At 41.9% G+C, this 24,234-nt stretch overlaps 1 protein-coding gene across 1 annotated transcript in view; it reads right to left on the bottom strand.

Annotated features, from left to right (window-relative positions):
- The window catches only part of LOC138302034 (pancreatic triacylglycerol lipase-like), a 200,033-nt gene that overhangs the window by 18,824 nt on the left and 156,975 nt on the right, over positions 1-24,234 (bottom strand). The window contains exons 9-10 of the mRNA XM_069242448.1: positions 19,692-19,810; positions 17,040-17,166 (exon numbers count right to left, since the gene is read on the bottom strand). Of these exons, the coding sequence (XP_069098549.1) occupies positions 17,040-17,166; positions 19,692-19,810 (246 nt within the window). The remainder of the gene's footprint in view (positions 1-17,039; positions 17,167-19,691; positions 19,811-24,234) is intronic.

Here is a 24,234-nt window from a genome sequence, read left to right on the forward strand (position 1 = left end):
TAGCTGGGCTATACCAGCCATTAAAGGCCTGCTGTGTGTTAAAGGCCAGGCAGGAACGGTTTGTGGGGCTTGGAAGGGGTGGGGTGGCACGCAGGGGGGAATAAAAACAAACAATAAAATTTAAAAATAAGGCATTTACCTCGTTCATCCCCGCGCCCGTGCCGCTTCTCTCCCGTCTTGCTGCAGGCACAGGCTACCAGCCTACCCTGTGGCCAATCCTGACTCTGCACAAAGCAGCATCAGGATTGGCTGGGAGCACACAGCCAGGATGCTCCCAGGCAGACGAGGAGTGTGTGCAGGCTCTCTCCAGCCTACTGCGCAAGTATGTTTGGCCGGTCTGAGTTGGCCAGCCAAACATACATGCGCTCTGAGGGGACGTGCTGAGCACTCCCTCTTGCTGCTCATCACCCCCGGGGCCCCACCCCTTTAAAAGAAAAGGATAATAAACAAAGTTTATTATCCTTTTTTTTCAAAGGTTTGCAGCTTCCGCTGCTGGTGGGGGGCAGTGCTCCTCCGCCCTAATGGAGGAGCCACCCCTGGGTTTGAGCCTAACTGGAGCAGGTCTTTAATAGAACATTGGAATGTTGAGAGCCCCAGTGAAGGAAATGGAATAGCTCTGGGCTTATAATGGCTGATATAAGCCTGGGGCTCTAACATTCCTACGTTTGTCTTCATGTTGCTCCCTTTTAGATTTAAAACATTCTACCCTTAGTGAGTGGAATGTTCTGACAGTCTTATAGCCCTTCTGCCTCAGGCTATGCAGGTTGTTAAAGACTCTCTTCTTTGTTATAGGCCCTCCCCTGTGGCTTTAGTCTATAATTCGCATTCACGGCCTTTAACAACCAGTATAGCCCTCTGCAGCAGGCTATAAGGCTACTTTACAGAGGTTATTGGTTGTGTTCACTTTTTGACAGATCAAATTGCCAATTATATTTCGTTTTATTAAGTAGGATATTTAGGATCACTCCAGCAAGTTATGGGTTTTTAAGATTATCAGACTTGACACTGTGGGCTAATATGAAGGTCCATATAATCATATGAGCAAACAAACTAATTAAACTACTAAAATAAAAGGCAAATACGAGTTCACTAGTAAAAAAACCATTCAGACTGCGGGAAACCACCTGCATCCTGGCCACTGAGGAAAAATCATGTATTACTGTTAAAGAGAAATCCTTATATAAGTAATGGAAAAGAAGTTAATGTGAACTCCTCTAACAAAAAATGGCAGAGCCTAAATGAAAATGTACCATGTGCATCAACAGTGGATAAAGCCCAAGGGAAGTTGTGAGAAATAAAATCCATGTGAATAGAAAGGAGTCGACGGCACATGTGTGTCAATGGAGAAGAAAACCATGTGTTCATTTATCGGGAAAATCCTCCTTTTATCCTTTTGTCCCCTTTTCCATCCCAACCCTTTTCTGTTTTCTCGTTAACTCGTTATAAAAGCATTGCAGCTACGAAGTGCCAGAATTCTGTTCATTGAATCAATTTTACATCTGTTATTTCAAAGGCATGCTTAAATGACTTACGAGTAATCACATTACTGCGAGTCTGCCGCAGACACAACTGCCTTGCACTGCAATTAACAATAGTGAGAGGGAGGAGGTGGTAATGGACATTGTAGGCAGCATCTTGTTTTCAATGATAGCTTTATTGATTGGTGATAAGTTAATTGAGTGATTCATCAATTATTTTGCAATGTGGAATATATGTAGTGTGCCCTGAGGAACGTGTATGACTGAGGTGGGGTCTCACACTGAATCGTGTTTCCGCACAATACTGGAAATCTAGCGAAGCTGTTTATGCCTTTCATTAATGGAAATGAACACAATGATCTTCTTCTAAAGTATTGAGAAGAAGATCATTTGTAGAGTTAATAAAATAGAAGATATAATTATTGAAGGAAATGTATTACTGAATAATTTAGTGTTGAGCATGTATCTATTGTGTTATTTGCTGGGCCAAGGACTTTCGTCCTCTTTCTTGGTTTTAGTTTGGTGAGGGATATTAAGAAATTACAGCATGGATGTGGTATAAATGAGAGAGGTAGAAGAGTACAATGAGGTTCTAATCATTTTTGTGCATGTGAGTTTGAGAATATGAAGGTGGAGAAGTTTGTTAGGGTACTGTTCGTGAAGTGGAGAGGGGTAAGGCTCTGATGTTTATATGAACTATTGACTATGACAGACAAAAGCTATTTAACATTTGAAAGAAACGTTTTTTGTTTAAATCAATAAAAGCTCAATTTGTATATCCAATCTGTGGCTCAATATGTTTTCACTTTGATACACTTTATTGTAGACCTACTAGCAATTTTGAGTATTCTGGGGAATGCAGAGTTATATTTGTTTTTGTAGTGTAGTGTCCCCCTGGTCCACATCTCTATTCCTGTTTAACAGGAGGCCTCTTCTTTCTTTTCGTGACTGTTTAGCCTGGTCGACACTTTAACACTCATAACCAAAATAAAATGAACGCGAGTCATCATTGATCACTTTCCTTTCCGTAATGTACATGCTAAAGCTGTAAAAAGGTCCTGTTTCTCTCGCTTACATCTCCTAAGAAGGGCCCTACCTTATCCCTCCAAAGAGGAACAGACCACTGCGCTAGCCTATGCATTAGCCAAGTTGCAGCGAGTCCAACATCTATGACTAAGGATGAGTATTCATCTCCAGAGAGTTGATCAAGTATGTCTCAGATGCCCGAAGGAGCCTGTACTGGCACATCACAGAGCAGAGGATTGACTTCAATTCGTTATACCTAGTTCATAAAGCTTCCTACACCTTGAAGAAAGCAGGCATGGGCAACTACTTCTTACCCTCACATTTTCACTAGATGCCTACACTGCAAGAATCTGTTACTATTAAGTATGCCCCAGAAATGCACTTCTGTACCTAAAGGACCCAGAAAACAGCTTACCATAGAAAAAGACCATACTGAAGACTACAGGCAAACGTAAGGGCTCAAGGATAACTTCCGAATATCATCCCTTTTCCCAGTGCAGTTACAGGAAACAGATTTTTTCACATTTCTTTATTAGCATTTTAACCAACATCTTATAAACAACATTATCAGAGCCCCACTACCCGCCACTCACGTGACCGCCATTACACTCCTGGCATTCCATTAATAGAGTACAATATCCTTCAACACCATATATATTCAGTCTTTTGGGTCTCCCCCGGCTTCACTGCGTCCACATCATGCAGTTAACCGTAGTCTATTCAATCCTGTTCGATATTTCAAACCTGGTATATGTTGTGGCATGGGGTTCTGGCGCATGCCTCCAACTCGGTAGCCAACCCAGCCCACCCCTCTTGCAGGTTCTGCATCTATATGACTGTGCGCTCATGTATCTACGGGGACATGGCATCATTATTCCCCTCCTAAGTATTTGCCTCTAATTTCTGTATGCATATGTCCCAAGTTGTGAGCTCAAGCTCAGCCAACCCTCCCCTTCGGGCCTCTGTCATTACTGCCGTCTCAGCTTTTGCCTATTGTAGCACAGTATGGAGCCAGACCGCCACATCCAATGGCACGAGCAATTTCCATGCCATTGCTATGTGGCATTTGCACAAATTTGGTATCCGGCTTCTCTCTATGCCTCAGGAGGGCTGCATACAGACATGTAACAAATCTACGTGTTGGTGAACAGCGTCATCTCCGAGGAGGGGTGAACCCGTGCTCTCTTTATATAGATCCCCAACCGCGTGTCCCCCCTGACTCCTTCCAGCATGCCACATCATGGTGTTTGATAATGTCCTGGAGGGTCAGCGTCTGCCATACGGTATTAGAGGCAAATATGGGAGAGTGGCCTCTCACCCCCAAACATATTTCTGCCAAATGCACCTGGCAATCCTCACCTGGGATGATTCACCTGGTGAGCTGGGTCCGGGGGTCGAAAGCCAAGTGTATATGTGAGTTCGTGACAGAAGGTGCTTGGCATCAGTCCTCTAGCCAAATAGATGCGTCCCAAGCCACCTCAGGGGCCACTGTAGCTTAGCAGCAGTGAAATAGAGCTCAACATTTGGCGCTTCCAGCCCTCCTGTAGTGGGCTATTCAGTTTTTCTAGGGAGATTCTTCATGTGCCCAGGCCCTGTATCAATTCCATCAGTAGTGATTTAAGCTCTACAGGATACAAGTGAGTGGGCTGAAAAAAAATATAAAAAACAGGGTAGCACCAACATCTTTGATATAGCCACCCGACCCAATAGAGACAGGATTTCTGAGATATGAATTCTGGAGTGCGCTGTTCCATTCTTAACTAGGCACGACTCACAGTGGAGTCCGTGTGTGGTCACTTGGAGCATGCGCTCATAGGAGCAAGTGCTCCTCCAGGCACAAAGGCAGGGGTAGGTTAATATGTCTATGTGTCATGGAGCACAAGTGTCCGCTTTGTTGTGTAGCCATTTTAGTTATAGCTCCATGCACGTTATTTTAGCACACTAGGCCTACTGCCGTGCACTTTAACCTAGATATATATTTTATTCAGCTTCATTATTATTTTAGCAATAGCCACATTTGCGGTCTTGTTTATTCCTCTCAATCTAGCTGTTCTTTGCCTAGGCCAGCACTGTGTTCTTAAACAAGACATTTCTTTCTCTCTGTGCTTCTCCCAAGGCTACAGTAAGATAGGTTGCCGGTAAAACGTGGTGATGCTTTGTCTCTGGTATTCATAGAAACATACACATCCTTACGTAGGGACATTTTCTCAGAACATCAGCTGTTCTATTATAAAAATACTTCCCTGTCCCATACACGTTAGAGGGAGATTCCAGCCAGATGACCACGACTGTATGCTGATTGCTGAATGCTTTGCTACAGCTGCTTATGCAGACAGACTTCAGGCCTTTGCTCAGGTATGGGGGATGATGTCTTCCCAGGGGAACCTGAAGGGCAGAACTAGAGCTTACATAGCTTTGGTAGGAATTAGTCTATTGTCTCTAGTGACAATATGGTAGCGTTATTTCTATGCTTTACTCTCCTTGTCACAATTTTGATCCTGTCAAGCGTTATCGTCCTGATTATTGCAGTACATATTCTTTTATCTAAGATGCAGTTGCTTCATTAAAACCTTATTTAAACATATACTGCCCCTGCTTGTCCTTGTATATGTAAGACTAATGTAACTGAGAGAAACAGATGAGATCTGAATGACCAAGATTTCCCTGAGGGGTCAATTGTGTCATGCGCTCGGCTGCCCAATCATCCCTGTTCTTGGGTAGAGATGAGGCACTGCTAGTTAGCCAGTGCAAAACCCAGATTGGGGCGACAGGTATCACCTGTAGTTGGTTAAGACTCAGTCTCCCACACTGCAGGTACTTCTGCCACTTAAATCCAGTAGTCTCATTAGATTAATGAGAGCCTATGTGACAGCTGAACCTGAGTCACGTCCTCGCCATCCCAGGGGACCGTCCCAATGTTTTGGAGGGTCACTGTTTAGAGAGAAAGCATACATGCAATGACGTGAGTGCGCTCATTCTTCATATATGGTGCAGGATTTTCTGACCACTCACAAGGGTGAGGATGTTCATATGCACACTTTAACGCCTCTCCCACATAGAATATTAGGTAGATAAGCATACAGGTCCTGATGAAATGCCAAATGATCATTTTTTGACACACTTTGGCATGAAACACGTTGACCAGTAACTAAGATCTATGTAAACCTACTTGATCTTACACAAGACGAAAATCCCATGCACTTATTAGATTTGGACCATTATATCCTACAGCCTCTTACTCTGTTTTTATTTCAACATAGACTCTGAACCCTATGAAACAGATAGTCCTTCCTGGTCTTTAGTTGATTTTATCCCACTTTTTCATTCAAATCTTCTCACTCACTGACAGGACATACGTCCACCACTCCAGTCCTTCATTGGAGATTAAAAGATCTTCGGAAAATAACCCTCTTGCAGGGCCCATTGGACATTGCAGTGCCACCCCAACGTGGAGGTAATCCAGTGATGAAGCATGCCACCTTCAGGTGGGTGAGGGCACTTGCTCCTAAGAGCCCATGCTTCAAGTGACCACACATAGACTCCACTGCGAGGCTTTGTCTAGTTAAGCTCAGATCAGTATACTCCTGATTATATTGCTCTATATTTGAGAAGAGTGTATACTTGACCAAAATTCTCCTGTACTGGACCAAAATTCTCCTCGTCCTTCCAAATATATATGATACCATTTTTGAGATAGCCACACAGATCTCTTCCAGTTAAAGGGGAACATCTAGATCAGCACATAATAGCATGTTGGGTTTGGGCAGCGGTATCCCTCTGAGGTAATTGTGTGAGACACAGTTGGAAGGGCCCATCTCAGCAGCATAGAGGGAGCTATGAAAGCCACAAAGGGAGTGTTAACATTTTCTTGGGTATTGAGAATCGTGCCACCATTCACCCATATTGGGCCCCGGGGACTTGATTGCTCATCTCGTGTCAGCCACGGTAGCAGCCTACCCTCTCAATCACCTTCTCCCAGAAGTCTGGTAAGGTAAAGAATGTAATCGAGATGCACAAGGCATGTTTCCAGTTCCCGGAGTTCCCTCAATAACTGGAGTAAATGTTCAATCCTACTAGGAATTTGCAGCTGATCTGTTTCCAGTTGCCCTAGCTCCTTTTCTTTGGCTAGTATATACCCTGTGCAGTGTCTGCCTCAACCCCCATGTTGTTGCAATGCAGTGCCCTCTCACCACTATGTGATGAGCAACCCATTCTGTTTCTTGGTTAGACCCCAAGCCAGCACTGTGTTCAAAATATCATGTCTGGTGCTCGGCTAGGTCCTCCCTGAACAGGGGGTCAAGAAGCAAACCAGTCCGCAATTTCCACATTGAAATGCTGGGACAATCACAGCCCCATCAAAATTAGAACAATAGCAGGTGGTGATTGCGCACGCCAGGTATTCAGTCTGGTGTATCAGAGAATCAAGTCATGAGCTGTAGAGAAAGAGACCTAGGTGAGTGGGGACAAGGGAACGGGACCCTCTCAGTGTTGGAGGTGCCAAACATCACATACCCCATGATGTGTCTGGCAGTCCTGCAGATGTTTTGCATTTCTGCAACAAGCCGCCCCCTCCAGAGGTGGGTGGGGTCGGTTGGTCCTTATCTACATATAGGTTGAAACTGAAGTCCCCACCCCAAATGGTAGGAGTATGGTGAGCATGTTTGATAGAAAAATATTTTGGGACCCTACCAGTCAACAGTGTCTCCATCAGCCGCTGTGCGAGGAGATGTTCCATGTTGGAATCTTCGAGGCACGCTAGGAATCCAATGAATTGCACATTGTTGCACCAAGAGCAACCCTCAGCATTTGTTGTTCCGTGCTGCAAGGAGGTGATATCTCCTTTACATCGTAGGGTGTATCATAGTCAGAACTAAGTGATATCCATCCATTCCACAAGCATGCGGTGGTCCACAAGAAGCAACTCAACTTCCAGGGGCATTGTGTAGATCTTGGTTTCGAGCGCTGTTTTGGTATCCAGAGTAGATTGCAGAATTCACTAAAATTGGGTAGTGTATTTACCAAGGGTGACTTTGAGGTGGCTCAGAACACCATTCCCCTCTGTCGGTGCCTCATTCTAGGTTAGGGGCTGCTCCCTGGCTGGAACAGAATGTTTGTATTTTCTGGGTTTCACCACTGTTGCAGTGCACCTCAGGGCTCGGTTACCCCTAGACAGGGTTGCACTAAGAAGCAGGAAGTATGCACAGGAGCCCCTTCCTGACCAGCGAATGATGCCAGGCACCTCCAGAGCACCAGCCCAAACAGAGCCACCCCAGGTCCAAGCTGCAGTCACCAAGGGGGGCTGCACAGCACAACCCTCCCCCTCTACATCAGTTCACAGTTTAGAGGTTCTACCACTCAGGCCCGAGCCACAATTCTCTAGGATGGGGACATACCCCACACAGGTCCCAACTCTGAGCTGGACAATCCAAGCGGACTGGTCCCCCACCAGGAGGAGTACCTCCATTCGGGGGTCTAGTCCTCCCTCCCCACGGCTCTAAACCAGTAGCGTAGGCCCAGTAGACAAAGGCCCAGACTCAGTACCTTGGCCCAGTCCGAATCCCCACACCTGGCAGCCATGTGCAGGAGCGGCACCGGGGTCAATTAACTGCTAGGGCAGGCAGCAGGACCCTCCACTCTATCTCTGGGCCTCCAATGCATAGCCCCGCACCCAAGGTCACACCGCTTCTGCTACCTGGTAGGGATCCCCCGATCACAGGAAGAAGTTTTGTGCCCACCTCCTAGTACCAGAAGCAGTGGTGGGGGTAGTTATCATCGCGAAATGTGTGTGTGGGGGTGTCACACCCTTGGTCTAGTAGACCCAGGATACTGACAGATTAGGCCGGGCATTAATGGAGCCTCTGTCGCCGTCTTGGTCACGCCTCTTCTACAGGAAACAAATATGATACAACCACCATAGATTTCTTTTAAATGGGAAAGGGAGACACGTAAATACCTGGGGGGGCTAATAAATCATAAGTATGAAAGGCGGATGACAGGCAACCGCAGCACAGTGATGAGTGTTATTAGATTCTCACCATATAATTGTTTCATTTGACCATTTGTTCCTACAATATACCCTCCCTTTACCTTTTGACTCTTATTAGACAGGCAATCCCATTTTAGTGCAAGCTACCACTCTCACCACTGGCAGGTTAGCGACTGATAAAATAACAGTTCTCTAATGACACTACCAATGACAATACAGAAACAATACTTCAAAGAACTAAACGCTTAACTATCAACATGAGGGCATGTAAAGTAAAACAATTGCAATGGGGAGATCCAGAGAGGCTTGTATGAAAGTGGCTTCCAACTGTGAGAGCTGTTATTTGGCAGCTAAGGTACAGCGACCTAAGAGAAGACTTGAAGATAGCAAGGATTCAGAAAAAGAAGATTGAAAATCTAGACTGACTAATAACACATTACACGAGGCAATTCTAGGGTACATGAAACTGGCATCTTCCTACTCACGATTATTAAGCGCAGAGAGGCATTGTTTCAACGATACGAAATTTGACTGACTAATATGGTACTGGGTTCACCAGAGTACACTACAATACACATTTATTGTGGCTAGAGATTCTGTAAATTGGCGCAAACACACAATAGCCGCCTGGGAACAGATACTAACTTCAGGAAGGCAGGTGACTTGTACGAAAACGGTCTTATTCACACTTTTGAAACAGTGAGAGATATGTACAATATCGGGACAGGTCTGTTCATTACCCACAGAGCGCTGATGAGGGCCAAAAAGTAAACCTTGCGAGATGAAACAAATGAACCATCCAAATCCTAAGTGCTAGACTTCCTACTGGCATTTAGAGAGAGTAGATGGGCCATAACATCCCTGTACACCTCTGAATTAACCACACTTTATCCGATACCATGACATTAAAAGTAAAATGGGATTACAAATTAGATAAGGAACTCATCAATATTGAATGGACGAACAGTCTAGAATGCACAAAAACGGTATCCAGAATCCCTGAATTTAAATTCACCCAATTAAATTATTTGCATCAGATATATCTCTCCCAAAAATAGATTGTATATTCCCCAGTGCACTAGACCGTGCGTTTTTGTGACGAGGCCTCGGTAAAATTTTAATAATTTGTGTAATTTCAGGATTTTCAAGTTACGCTTGTTATGCAAAACTAACCAAATCACGTCATTATGCCACTTTATGTAACTATACACCATTCAAGGTAAAAAATACAGCTGAAACACGTGAACAACATAACAAGAGCATCTATTGTTCATGATGCTTTTAAAGAAGCGTTTTAGAGCGAAATGCATTAGCACATCTAAAATTAATGCAAGGACTCATTTCGTCCTAAAATATAATGAAAAAATGACGATTTGTATTTTGTGCCATTACACATGATCTTCTTGATTTTGCCAATTGTTTGTGTAATTATGCCAAAGTAAATTATGCAAATGTCGCAAATGTCGCACACTCCTAGTTGTGACAAACTAGCTGATCACTGACACAATATCATGGTAAACAATAACGTTAACAAAAATGTTACGGCAAAAATATAGTTTACTACAAAACGTTGGCAAGTACAAAAATATCGAAAAAATATTGTTGACACTACTATCATAAAAAATAGACAAAAATATAGATTTTTTAATATAGAGTTTAAAGTAGTAAATGTTAAATATTTTTTATATATAAATGTAATACTATGTAAATTAAATATATTCCACTAGTAATTAATACTATATATAAATATATACGTATGTGTTTGTGTATAAACATTTATATATATGAATATGTACAAATATATATATATATCTATATATATAGCTATATATATGGATATTCATATATATATAGTGTATGTGTTTGTTACAATTAATAAATATATATTTTACAGTATATTAAGAGGCATATTTATGAGCCCCTTATGCCACTGTTGCATCACTTTTTGTGATGCAACGGCAGCGCAAACCTTTACATTATATTTATGAGGCCACGCAAACCTACTTTGCGTGACTCTGAATGGCCTCATTGATATGGATTAAGGCAAGGCAGTTAAAATCGCTGTGTTGTCTTTCTCTACGTTAGGGAGGCATTCCCTGGGTATTGCGGTGGGGTTCCCATGCAACACTCATGGATTTTGATGCATCCCCAAATTTACAAGACCTTGTAAACCTAGGGAAACAGCTAAACCTTATGCCTTCCAGTTGAGGCACAAGAATGAGAAATATCACTATTTCCCTTGTTTGCTCTTCTTTCTATGTGTGCTACATTGTGTACCACAAATAGAAATAGGAAAAGGCCTTCCCGGATTGTTTTTGTGCAGGAAGGTGCCCCTTCCTGCACAAAAACAATCCTGCATGCAATGCAGGCACCCTAGCACCATGCAAAGGTGCCTGCCTTGGTCCTAGATTGCCGAAACAGCACCAGTGCAGTGGGAAAAGACATGAATGCACAGTATTCCACAGATGCAGTGTCCTCCTGCCCTTTCCCTTTGATGCAGGGCTGTGCAGTGGGGTGACTTGCTACACTGCCCTGCGCCAAAATGCCATAAATATTGGGATAGTTTTTGTAACTGTATTAATATGAAAATATATAAATTAATATATATTCTTTGTAATAACTTAAAAATATTAGGAAAATGAACATAATGTAATATATATATATATATATATATATATGGAATAAAAAATATAGGAAAAATATATTAATGTAGGCAATAGGTAAAATAATAAAAATCAAAAAAACAAATTTACAAAAAATGCTATAAACATTAAAATAAATTTTAAAATAAAACAAATTATGTGATATATAACAAATAAAACAATTAATACTATAAAATGTATTTAACTAATAGTATCAAAAATATTGGAATCTAAGAATATTAAATGTACTATTCCGACAGTGCAACAGTAGACAAAGACCAGATTACGAGGCTGGCGGTTCAAAGATTGCCAGCCTTGCGGAGGCTGCCAGTCCACCGCATCTGTGGCTGTCCAACCTCCACATTACAAGGTTGGCAGCCAGACCCGCCAACCTACCGCCATCTGCGCCAGGATCTCAGGTCTGGATGGGCTGATGGTGGTGCAGGTTGCAATCAGCCACGGCAGTGCGGAAGTCAACTCCGCCCTGCTGTTTACACTTGTTCTCCGCCAGCTTTTTCATGGCAGTGCAACTGCCATGAAAAGGCTGGCAGAGAACAGCTGCAGGGGGCCACAGTGGGGCCCCTGTACTGCCCATGCCTGTGGCATGGGCACTGCAGTGTGCCCCTGCCTAGCACCCTCAAAATTTGCACTTGCTGCAGTGCAAACAGTGGCCCTTTCGAGGGTGCTATTGCCCCCTGTGCCCCCTGTGTGTGGCAGCATTCCGGCCGGCGACAATGCTGCCACCCCTTTCCCACTGAGCTGACGGACAGAAACCTTGGTTTTCGGCCAGTCAACCCAGTGGGAAAGTCGAAATGGGGCCGATGGGAAAGTCGACCGAATGGCGGCGACCATCCCATCCGGAGTTTGGGGGACTAGTGCTTCCGTCTACCAAACTCTTAATCAGCCCCAAAGTGTTGGACTTCAGAGGAGTTACATTCACGATTCCTACTCCAGTCAGTGCACAGTAGGGAAGGCTTTGTGTTTCAGAGAAGTGAAATTTACTATTACCTCTTCAGTCAGTGCAACTGTAGGGAAAGTGTTTCCCTTTGGAGGGGTAAAATTTACTACTCCCTCTCAAGTCTCAGCAAAAGTAGGGATAGCGTTCAATTTCGGTGGGGTTAAATTTACTGTTCGTACTGTAGTCTCTGCAACAGTATGGAAATTGTTGGGTTTTGAAGGGATGACATTTACTATTCCTACTCCAAATAGCACAACAGTTGGGAAAATATTGAACTGTGGCAAGGCTAATTTTACTTTTCCACCTGCAGTCTAAGCAAGAGTAGGGAAAATACTTCACCTCAAACAGATTACATATATGAGTAACCACATGAATGTAGAAAAATATTAAACTCTTAATGAAAAATATTAATTAACATACTCTATATATGTATAAAAAGTCAAAGCAATTAATCAGTTTACATAATTACTATTCGACAATAAATAATTGCTATTTAATTATTAAATTAATAACTTATCACCTAGAACCTCTACAAATCTAGTAGTCTACACCTAAAATATAACTAGAAAAGTAACTATTCCATGATTACATATTTAAAATATATTAATTAAATTAATAATAATTAATTATTACTTAACTACTGTATCACCCTAGATCCCATCAAGCCTAGCATCCCACAACTGAAATAAAATGAAATTATATAAGTATTCCACAATTTGCATATTTACATTTCAAATAATTAAGCTACAAGTAATAATTAATAGTTAATTAATAATTAGTTAATTAATTTCCCACCCAATACCCCTAAAAACCTATCATCCAGCAACTAAAATAGAAAAATAGTAAAATAAATCAGTATTTCATATTTTACATTTTACATTATTAAAATTCAATTAAATAATTAACATTTACTAATAAATTGTTAATTATCACTCAACTTCCCACCTTACGTCCCTACAAATCTAGCAGCCTGCAATTAAAATAAATAAGTATTCCATAATATACATAATTAAAAATCAATTTACTATTTAATTAATAATTCGTCATTAATTGTTAGTTAATTATTACTTCATTAAATTTCCACCTTACACCCCTACAAACCTAACAGCCTACAAATAACATATAACAAAACTAAATCTGTATTACTTAATTTGCACAATAAATATGAATCATATAAATAAATATAACGTACTAAATAATTCTTACCTAATTAACTGCCCACCCTGCCCTCTCCACAAACTCAACAGCCCACTACAACACCATAAATTACTATTTAAAATATGTTACTTCAAATTAAATTTTTTGTTTTAAAATCAATGTTTATTGAAACAATAGTAACACATAGCATTATTGTATCAACTAAAATACATTAAAATAATCAAAACACTATATTTGTAACCACTCCATTAGTGAAGATGATATTAAAAACATCAATACTATTTAAAACTATATTACCTCAAAAAATGATATTCTAGTTAACGATATTTGTGCATCACAATATTTTTGTGTCATGCTATTTAATTTCCAATACTCTGTCTCCCAATATTTTTAAAACAATATTTTGTACAAACACCCAACTAACCGCGGATGTTTGTCACATGCTGTGGGAAGGCACAGAAATAGTACAATACTGGAAAACAGTAAAATCTCTACACTTTGAAATAAAAGAAAGACACCTGGGTACCCCTCAAAATAAGGCCTACTAGGACATATAGACTGACCCGAATAGCAAAACCCACAAATAAGTTTGTAGCTCTGGTTCTTCAAGTAGTCAAACGCAGAATAGAAATGAAATAGAACATAACTGAGGCACCATCCATCAAAATATTCCCCCCTAGGACCTGAAAAGAAAGAAAGGCCACCACAGAAAGAAGCCCTCATAATACAGGAGGAAAGAATTAATGGGGGTAGAGATACACATACCGACTGGGACACCATCCTGAAAACTCTGGTTGCCAAAACAGAAAAGAAACCCCCTCGAAAAACGGGCATCACTGACACGCAAACACATCATTAGTGTTTGAGCAGATATGCTAATATGAGAAATTTCTAATGATTTGCGTATGAATACTAATGAGAAATATTGATAAAACAAACTAATATTTGAAAATAACATGTGTGAGTAAAATGTGCCCACGGGGAGTGGTCACCATGGGCCAGATGTATCAAAGGGTTTTACCCATTCTGTGTCAATGGGAAAATGCTTTGGTACATATGGCCCCATGTGTATTAACAAAATGCTAAATAAATAAAACATATATTAAAATTTGTACTAATATGTCATATTTGAATGTGTAATCTATGTTTTATGATAATTCATGTTTTTAACTAAGCCCAGCTAGAGGCCTGGTCTTCACTGGGCCTTGCTTGCTTAAACGTGGAGATGCGATGAGCTGCCGAAGACTGAAACTGGAGAAAAGGACCTTGAACTGTACAGAGTTCAGACGGAGCTCTGATAGAAAATTCTGCAAATGTACTGGTGGACATGAGATGATGAGGACAAATTGATACAATTATGTGTAGTGTAGGCTAAACGTACTTTCCCAGGACTTGAACAATGGAAGCACTGACTGAAAGACTGTGAGCAACAATTTTGTTACCTGAAGAGCCGGATGATGTTCTCATCGCCAGAAGGGCTAATCAAACTAATGGAACTTGAAGTTTGAACTGACGCGAATATGTGTTAAACAAAAACTATAGGTTAGAGTCATAACCTCTGATAAGGTTGACCAATTTGCAATTAGTGGGACGGACTGAGAGACCCTAATAAAAAGTCATGACAAGGGAAGGAAATTTAGAGCGGAGAGGCGAAAGTTGATGACGTCAGGAGACGCTGTCTGGAGTGCTGATATTTGGGCTTGCTTTCTGTGAGCCTGACACTTGCTGATGACTGACGACCTGGAGACAAAGACTGACTCGTTGCTGATCTATCTTGGATAGGTAGCTATACCAATGTGACTAACATGTGCTTTTTTTCTAGGTACCAACTGCGCTGTTTGACATTGTTTAACTCCCTTTAGATAGATTTTTCCAAAATAATGATTTTTGTCTAAATTGTTTTCGCTAGAAGACCCATATGCTGATGCTAATTTGAGTTAGGTAGGCTGACAAGGGTGTCTTAACGGTGACAGCTGACTGATTGACTTGCATTGCTGAATTATTCAAAGTGTTAAAGGATTTGCTGACTTATGTTGATGCTCGTTTTTGCTTATCAAAAATGTTACTGAATAGTTTGTTGATGCTTAATAAAGTTTGATTAACAATAAAGTCGAATAAAGGTTTTGATTAGAATTGTAACTAATAGGGAATAGAAATTATTAACCTTTGTGAGAGTGATGGTATTTCCTTATTAGATAGGGAAATTTTAATGGTTGTTGTTGATTGTAATGCTTATTGATGATCCATTGGTTTACCACTTGACTAGAATACTCCATACGAACCAAAAGGTTCATCAACCTATACGCGCCCCCTTTTGAGTTTACTTACTAAGGACCAGGCACGCTAACATGAGCAAAGTATAGCACTCAGGTCATAGAAGTTGATCCACAGGTAAAGTAGGATTGCACATATATTAAATAGGGGAAACCCTTCATGGGCGGACCCAGCAGGGCGTAATCTGGACACTGGGGAAATTAGCTCTAAAGCTACAGACCAATAGAATATTACCCTTCCAATAACACAGGGGAAGATTAATATACATGTGTAAAACCAGACTGGTAACTTGTTGAGTTTAAGGTGTTTACATTTTAATATGATAATTTTAATAATAAAACTGTTCATGATGTCATCAGGAGCGCCCTACTTTAATGTAAATGAGAACCACTGATGTCAATATATGGGACATCAATTTTCTAAATATAAAATCAATAAAGTGCAATTAATGTATACAGCAGATCAAAAGGGAGCTAACATGAAGCCAACCATTTTGACAACTTGGGGCTAAACTTTGGAACAAATTCCTTCTGCAGATTTGAAAGATTGATCATTATCTATCATTTAGAAATGCCCAAACACTATTTAATTGTTTTGATAGGAGTCAGGAAATCTATTTTATTGTGTTGATAAGGTTTAGGAATTATCTGGTGATCTCTTTAGTTTGGTTCATGTGTGTCAGCTCCAAGAAGCCACACCCCCAAATACACACTCTGCTTCAAGAGTGTAATGGCAGAAGTATTCGTCTTCACTAGCGCCAAGATCCACCACTCAACATGTTACAGAAGATGCAATGTGAAAATTGTGCTAAAAAGTTGCCATTTGTAAATAATTTTCACAGGAGAAGATTGATCAACATTACTTCCTCTGGTAGTACACTGAATTACAACACTGAAACTCGGAAAAAACACTGTAATATTCATTTTGATTACAGAAAAACAGAAATGAAAAAGAAGAAACAATAGCTGGAAAAATGAAAGTGCTTGTGATAATGTCTTTCTTGTGGTTCAAGGGTGTGTCTTTCATCACTGTCTGCAGTATGTGAAAAAGAGGAATGGAATCGCAAGAGCAGATTAACAGAAGAGGGTGGTAAGTTTTGAGCATGCAGAACCTCTAAAGACCATGAAGAGTACACCACATCTCAAATGTTGCAGTAGTATGCACCAGTGAGGACTCTGGTCAGGTTATGGCAGGCAAAAGTACAGGAGGAGACAATTGTCAAAATAGTATTCTCTGGTGTGGAGAAGCAAACTAGGCAACAGGTTGGCTTCTCCGATGGAAAACAAACAAAAGGGGAAACAGAATGAGACACCACATAGACTAGGACACAGATTCAGACAAAAACACTAAACAAATTTAGCTGTAACACAGAATGAAAAGTAAAGTACTAATACGTTTTCGAATCGACATAATGCTAAGAAACTAAAGCAACAGTAATAAATGGACATGAAAATGAGAGAGAGGCCCTGTAGCAGAGGCCAAATCAACTATTTCCAATAGAGAAAAGTGTCACTTACGTGAAAAGTCTTTGACATCTCCTGTGTTTAGGTAAAACTTTTGGCTCGATTGTGTAACACCACCGAAAGTGTCAGCATAGTGTCCCATTCTTGGGCAACCGCCAGAGGGGCACGGAAAGCCACTACCCTAGAAAGAGAATGAAGGATTCTGTTAAAAATAGGCTTGACACTTTCTACCTCTTGTATATATATATATATATATACATATATATATTCAAAAACAAACAGTTGCAAGCAACTTCACAACCGCACTCCAGGATGATATTTTTTCCTTTTTCCTTTCTATTGCAGTCAAAAATAAGTCATCATCCTTTACCACTGACGCGTTTCGACCTACTGGTCTTGATCACCGTAAATTAGTCCTATCTCCATGTCCCCTATTTATAGTGTCTCTCCTATTGCCCCTACTAATGCATTATGGAACATATAGGCCCTCATTCTGACCTTGGCGGGCGGCGGAGGCCGCCCGCCAAAGTCCCGCCGTCAGGTTACCGTTCCGCGGTCGAAAGACCGCGGCGGTAATTCTGACTTTCCCGCTGGGCTGGCGGGCGGTCGCCTTCAGACCGCCAGCCAGCCCAGCGGGAAAGAGGCTTCCACGATGAAGCCGGCTCGGAATCGAGCCGGCGGAGTGGAAGCCGTGCGACGGGTGCAGTTGCACCCGTCGCGTATTTCACTGTCTGCGCAGCAGACAGTGAAATACATGTAGGGGCCCTCTTACGGGGGCCCCTGCAATGCCCATGCCAGTGGCATGGGCACTGCAGGGGCCCCCAGGGGCCCCGCGACCCCCCCTACCGCCATCCGGATCTCGGCGGTCCGACCGCCGGGATCTGGATGGCGGTAGGGGGGGTCGGAATCCCCGCGGCGGTGCAGCAAGCTGCGCCGCCGCGGAGGATTCAATGGGGCCGCGGTACACTGGCGGGACCCCGCCAGTGGTGGCGGTCCGACCGCGGCTTTACCGCCGCGGTCGGAATCCCCATTGGAGCACCGCCGGCCTGTCGGCGGTGCTCCCGCGGTCCTCCGCCCTGGCGGTCAAAGACCGCCAGGGTCAGAATGACCCCCATAGTCTGTTAAAAATAAAAAAAATGTTATAAGTTAAAAACCAAGATCCCACCCACTACAAAACTACCCAACATTCCAAAAATTACATAAATTAATATGTGCAGAGAATGTCGCTGTTTCACAATAATGATAACCAAGTCTGTTTCTAAACCTACCCTATGGGGACTACTATCCTTATTCCATGAAATTATTTCTATAATTTCTATACTCCTAATAAAAGATGAATGCACTTACTATTCTCTTTTCATAGATTATCACATATATCATGGATCTACCTCATTATTTCATTGATGTTCCCCTGTAAATGCCCTCAATTTATGCATCATTAGATATTATTATCTAGTAGCTGTTAAAAAGAACGTTATTACTCCTCAAATTACAGATGATAATGTAATTCTTCATCCCCATTAAGGCCCCTCGGGCTTTTGATTTTGAGCTGTATTATAACCCGTGACTCCAACCATCTCAGTTGTAACTCTCTATCTCCTCCCCTCTCATTGCTATCTACACTTGCAATACCAAAAAATCTCATGTCTGTCCATTTAGCTCCATCATGAGTCATTAAGTGTTTAGCAATAGCATAAATTGGGTCCTTATTTTGCACAGCTCTAATATGTTCTAAAATGCGTTTCTTTAAAGGACAAATTGTGCTGCCTACATAACGCAAACCACATGTACATTGAATTACATATACCACATAATTGGAATTACACGTGATCCTTTTGTTGATAGTCATCTTATTACCACCAGAGTAGTCAAACTCCTACACGTTAATCCCAATGCGGCATGCTTAGCACTTCTTACAACACACAAAACCAATTGTTTGGCTTGAGAGCCAATTCGACTGTTCTTTGAGCTGGAAGGAAGTGGCTATTGACCAGAAGGTCCTGTAGAGCTGGTACTTTCTTATAGGTAACCATTGGTTTTTCACCCACCAGCTTACCCACATCAGGGTCCTTCCTTATGACGTCCCAATATTTTTCAAAAATTTCAAGAACAGATGGCTCTCCTTAGTAAATGTCATTACAAATCTGATAGTTGACTCTTTCTGAGGTTTCGCCATCACAGATTTGTTCAATATATTCTCTCTAGTTCGAGCTCTTGCTTTCAATTCCCCAGGTCTAATATTTATATATTTATATTTTCTATGGAGAAATCCCTGTCTCGTCTCAGTAAATTTTTGTTCCATTTCTCCCTCCGTGGAGCAATTTCATTTTATCCTGACAAAATCTCCAGAAGGTATACTTCTTTTCAATGACATTGGATGGAAGCTATCTCCATACAAAATACTGTTAGTCGAAGTTTCCTTCCGAAATAGGGTTGTCTGAATCCGATTGTTCTCTACATATACCATCACGTCCAAAAATTGGACACGTTCTTTGCTCATATTGTATGTGAATTGGAAGCCCATTTTATTTTGATTAAGGTTTTCAAAATATTGCAGGAATTCCTTTTCTGTCCCATTCCAGATGATAAAAAGATTGTCTATAAATCTTAACCAGATAATAGCTTTCTCCGCTAATTTTTCATTGTTACCTCCCCAGGCTACATGAAAGTTCTGTTGAAGTATATGGTTTCATAATAAGGACTTACCGAATTAAAGGAGTCATAGCTGGAGCTGGGGAAGCCAATGAAGCCATCTTTGCTTAAGATACTGTCCGAATAGTACTTATAGCTCCGTAAATGGTTGCATGCCACAAAGTCACGCGTCCCTGGAAAAGGAAGCAACAGTGGTTTAAATGCAACATCTCATTCAGATTTAGGACCGAGTTACGAGTTTGCCGATCCAGAGACTGCGAAACTGACAGTGGCGGTCCGACTGCCACAATCCTGGCTGTCTGATCATCCGATTACGATCCTGGCGGTTCGACCACTAGGAGACTGCCACCACTGTCGCAGGATCCTGGATCCTGATGGGTTGGTGGCTTTCAAAGTCGTGGTCAGCCACGGCAGAGCCAAGTTCAGCACTGCTGTGCTGATCATGACTTTCCTTTCTGGGGGGTCCCCACCATGAAAAGGGTGGAAAGGGAGAGTTTGGGTTCACAGGCGGGCCCCTGCACTGCCCATGACCATGTCACGGCAGTGCAGGGGCCCCCCTGTCAGCATCCTCAGAATGTGCACTGTCTGCAATGGCAGACATTGCATATTCCGAGGGTGCTTAGTACGACGGCATTGGCCTCAGATCCCTGAAGGAGCCACACTGTTTCCACCAGTCAGCCCACGAGGAATGTTGTATTATGACATTTCCACTGGTCAGCCCAGTGGAAACATTGTAATACAACAGTGGTGAGGCTGCGTGCTTGACGGTCGCCTCACCACTGCTGTATTGGAGTTCGGGCGGTTCAACGGCTGAACTTGTAATAAGCCCCTTAATCTCTAGCAACACATGTTTTGCCGTTATGTAGAGAAAACCTCACTTTGACCAGGGCAGAAAATGTACCAGGAGAGAAAAATTTAAAAAATACTATTTTGGTTACAAGGCAAAGCTATAGTGTTGCAACAAAGTCTGTCAGGTTAGAGCTACCTATAATGACCTGTCCTACGGTTTGAAGCCTAGCCAGAGACAGATTTAGCTGTCTTGAAAGTGTGATATGACCCATACAGACGAGTACAAATGTTTTTCCCAACTCAGCATTTGTTTGTTGTGTCATTCACTCATGATCAGCACCTGTTTATCACCCCCTGCTTGATTCTGTCATTTATGATTAGGGCTCCCGTTATTATGGTATTTAATTTTTTGATATTTTCATCTATGCTCATCCATGTTTATTTTTTGCTGATTTTATATGAATTGATCCACACTTATTTTGGGTTTTTTGAAACGTTATGATGAAACTGACATTTTTACACATTTACTTACCTGATAAATGCAGAATCTTACTTGAATACTAGAGAGGTTACAATGGTGTGAACACCCACAGATGATAAATCAGTATACCTAACACTCAGAAAAAAAATGACAATTTTCATTTGTATCCACATTTAAAAATAAATACAAACAGGAAAATAAATGATTTTCTGTCTGCATTTAACAGCAAAAATCTTTAAAAGCGGAAAACAGGGAGCCTTATTTATGATATAGGGCAGTGGTTCCCAACCTTTTGACTTCTGTGGACCCCCACCTTATCATTATTTGAACTCAGGGACCCCCACTGAATCATTATTGGAATCCGGTGAGCCCCCACTGAGACATTACTGAAAACTGGGTACCTAATCTGTTAATATTAGTTAATTTTCTAAGCAGTTGGGGACCCCCTTAGGAGGCTTCCCTGGACCACAGGTTGGAAACATGTGGGAAGGGGTACATTTTCCTTTACTCTTGCTCTGTGTTTTGCAGCTCAGCAGGGATGTTACCATCTTCAGAGGAGCTGAGATGAATGGTCAGAGTTTCTTTATATTAACACTTTCACCTACAGAGGCTTTGCAGTCCACAAAGTAAGGTGTGTGTATTTAAAAGTGGGACACATAGAATATTAATGCTACCTTGTTCCTAAAGTGACAAGGTCCAAAGACCAATTTTCACTGTGGCTGATTTAGCTGTCCTTTGTAAAAAACCAGAGTGCAGATTAAAATACCAATACGGTATCTCAGGAATGGGACCAACTTGAACAATAATTAAGCAACTGAACGAAAAAGCCTCTTTTTGCATAATCATCCCATTTTGTTGGACTGATGCTGCTGTATTTTTGACTCTGTGCACTGGGACTCTGCTAACCAGGCCCCAGTGCATGTGCTTTGTCTTCTGAAATTTGTCGAAATTGGTTAAACTCTTAATCAGTATAGTTAACTTACTTGTAAGTCTCTAGAATATGGTGCATTGTGTACCCATGACCTATAAGTTCAATGCCACCAGTAGATGGTAGTACATATTTTGCCACCACTAAAAGGACAATGCAAGACATGACCACAGGCCTGCCACTAGTAACCTGGCTGTGCAGGTTTAAACTGCAAATTTGACCTGTCATTGCAACCCCTTCTGATAGGCCTAAACCCTCCTTTTGAATATTGGTTAGTCACCCCTAAGTAGGCCCTCATAAGACAGGGTGCAGGATATTTTAAAGTAGGGCACCTGGGCCTTGCCCCTCTTTTGTCGTTAGCCAGCCAGACGTCAATCCCAGTAGGAGTGCTCCCAGAATCGGTTTTGAGTGATGACAGAGGAGAGGTTGCTCATTTCTCTGACCAAACCTCCAGGGTCGGCAGAGAATTCTCACAGAAGGGAAGAAAGGTTCCGCAACGTTGGATTTAGGTAGAGAGGGGCACTTTGAGATTGTTTGCAATAGAGCATACAGGAACTGATGCAAAAATGGGAAGGGTTACCCCTGGGAACATTTTTCCCTATTGGTCAGGAAGGGGCCAACGGTTACCCCTACCCATAGGTTACTGCCAGGCATACATGAGTCAACGATGGGCACTCTCTTCAGAACACTACTGGACCTGTGGAAACCAGAAGAAGGACTGCACCTCCTTTCGAGACCTGTGAGAAGAACCCTAAGGCCTGGACCTACTTCATTTGTACCCAGGACTAAAAATAAGGACTGACCTCCAGTTAAGATACAGGGACACATAAGCTGCAAGAATCCCACTTGAGTGAGCCCTGACCCCCAAGTGCTGTTCCTGAGGTCCTTGAACCCTTGGCTTTAATCAAAATGGGTTCGTCCTGTCCTAAAACTGGGTACGTTGAAGCTTTTTCAAGACTTTTTGCCTCGAGAACCAACAAAAGACTGGGACCAACCTGCCAAACTGATCTGCCTTGAGTACACCACTGCTGCGCCTAACTTTGTCGAAGACCCCTCTACAATAATCTACGCACTAGCAAATCATTTTCAGCTGGCCTGGCATCTGGCGATGCTGAACTCGCTCTGGCTACTGCCTGCAGCTTTGCTTCACAGGGGAAATCCAAATACCAGAAAAGAGTCTAAGCTCAATGCCTAGCCATCTCCGATCGACAGTGAAGGCTTCCTGTGTGTGAAACGCAGACTTTTCCAGCTATCATTGATGGCATCACCGATCTATCATCCTTTACCGACCCATCATCAACGAGCCAGTCTTCATATCCAGCCTGCAGCCTTACCTCGCTGAAGACTCTACCTTCTCAGAAAGTTTTAAAGTTTGAAGGTAACTCTTGGATTGGCCTGAACCTGGTCCTCGTATGCCACCCGCACTCTATCATGGTCAGCCTTAAAACCTATCTCGGTCCTGGTCTAGTGCGAACAGATGCCTGCATTTGGCGTCTTGCGCTATTTGGCAGTATTTGTATTTAAAACTTTAGAAATTCACATCTACAGTTCTACTAATTGGATATTTTCTTCTTCTGGTATCATTTAGTTAATTACAAAAACTCTATTTCAATTAATTGGAGTAGGAGTTTTAATATGTTGTGTTTTTGTCTTTTTAACTGTTTTGGTACTTGTAAATTGTTTACACATTTTCTTTCAATAAGTTAAGACTGCCTGTTCTGTGCCATAGCGACAAGTGGTTGAGTTCAGGTTTAAATTACTGAAAACTTTACTGGACCTAGTAAGGACGGTGATATTATCACTTGTGGTGGACTACCATCCACCCCAACTAATAATCCACTTTCTCACAACAACAATTTATAATACATATTAGAAGTCCAATTCAATAATGAAGTCTATTTTCATAAATATTAAGGAAAATTGGCCTTTATAAGCTACCCTTCTTATCCTCTGCCCCTGTCTGCTCTCTCTTAGCTTGTGCTCATCCTTGAATTGCTGTGAAATGGGTGTGAAATGCCTCCGAGGAGCATATAATTGGGTGACGTGAACGGGTAGAGATGACTCCTCTGAGCTCAAAAGAATATGCAGGATAGGGTTATGTGCCTTCTTTTGACAGCAAATTGTCAAATCCTACTTGGCAGGTCTGTTGAGCTACATGTAACACTTTGAGGACACTTGAAAGGAAGAGAACAGGATGCCAAAGAAATGCTTGTGAATTCCCTGGGTGGTTGCAGAAGGGCCCTGCTTTTGTCCTACCAGACTTCTGTCTCTGAGTTTGTAATGGGTACAGTACCTGCGTGAAATGGGATTTTAGTGCTAGATGTGGCAGGATACAGCGATTATCATAGTACATTCCCCAGACACACATCCAGCCCTCATAGCCCATGTTGAGTTAGTTG

This window comes from Pleurodeles waltl, chromosome 6 (genome assembly GCF_031143425.1).
Source record: "Pleurodeles waltl isolate 20211129_DDA chromosome 6, aPleWal1.hap1.20221129, whole genome shotgun sequence".
NCBI lineage: Eukaryota > Metazoa > Chordata > Amphibia > Caudata > Salamandridae > Pleurodeles > Pleurodeles waltl.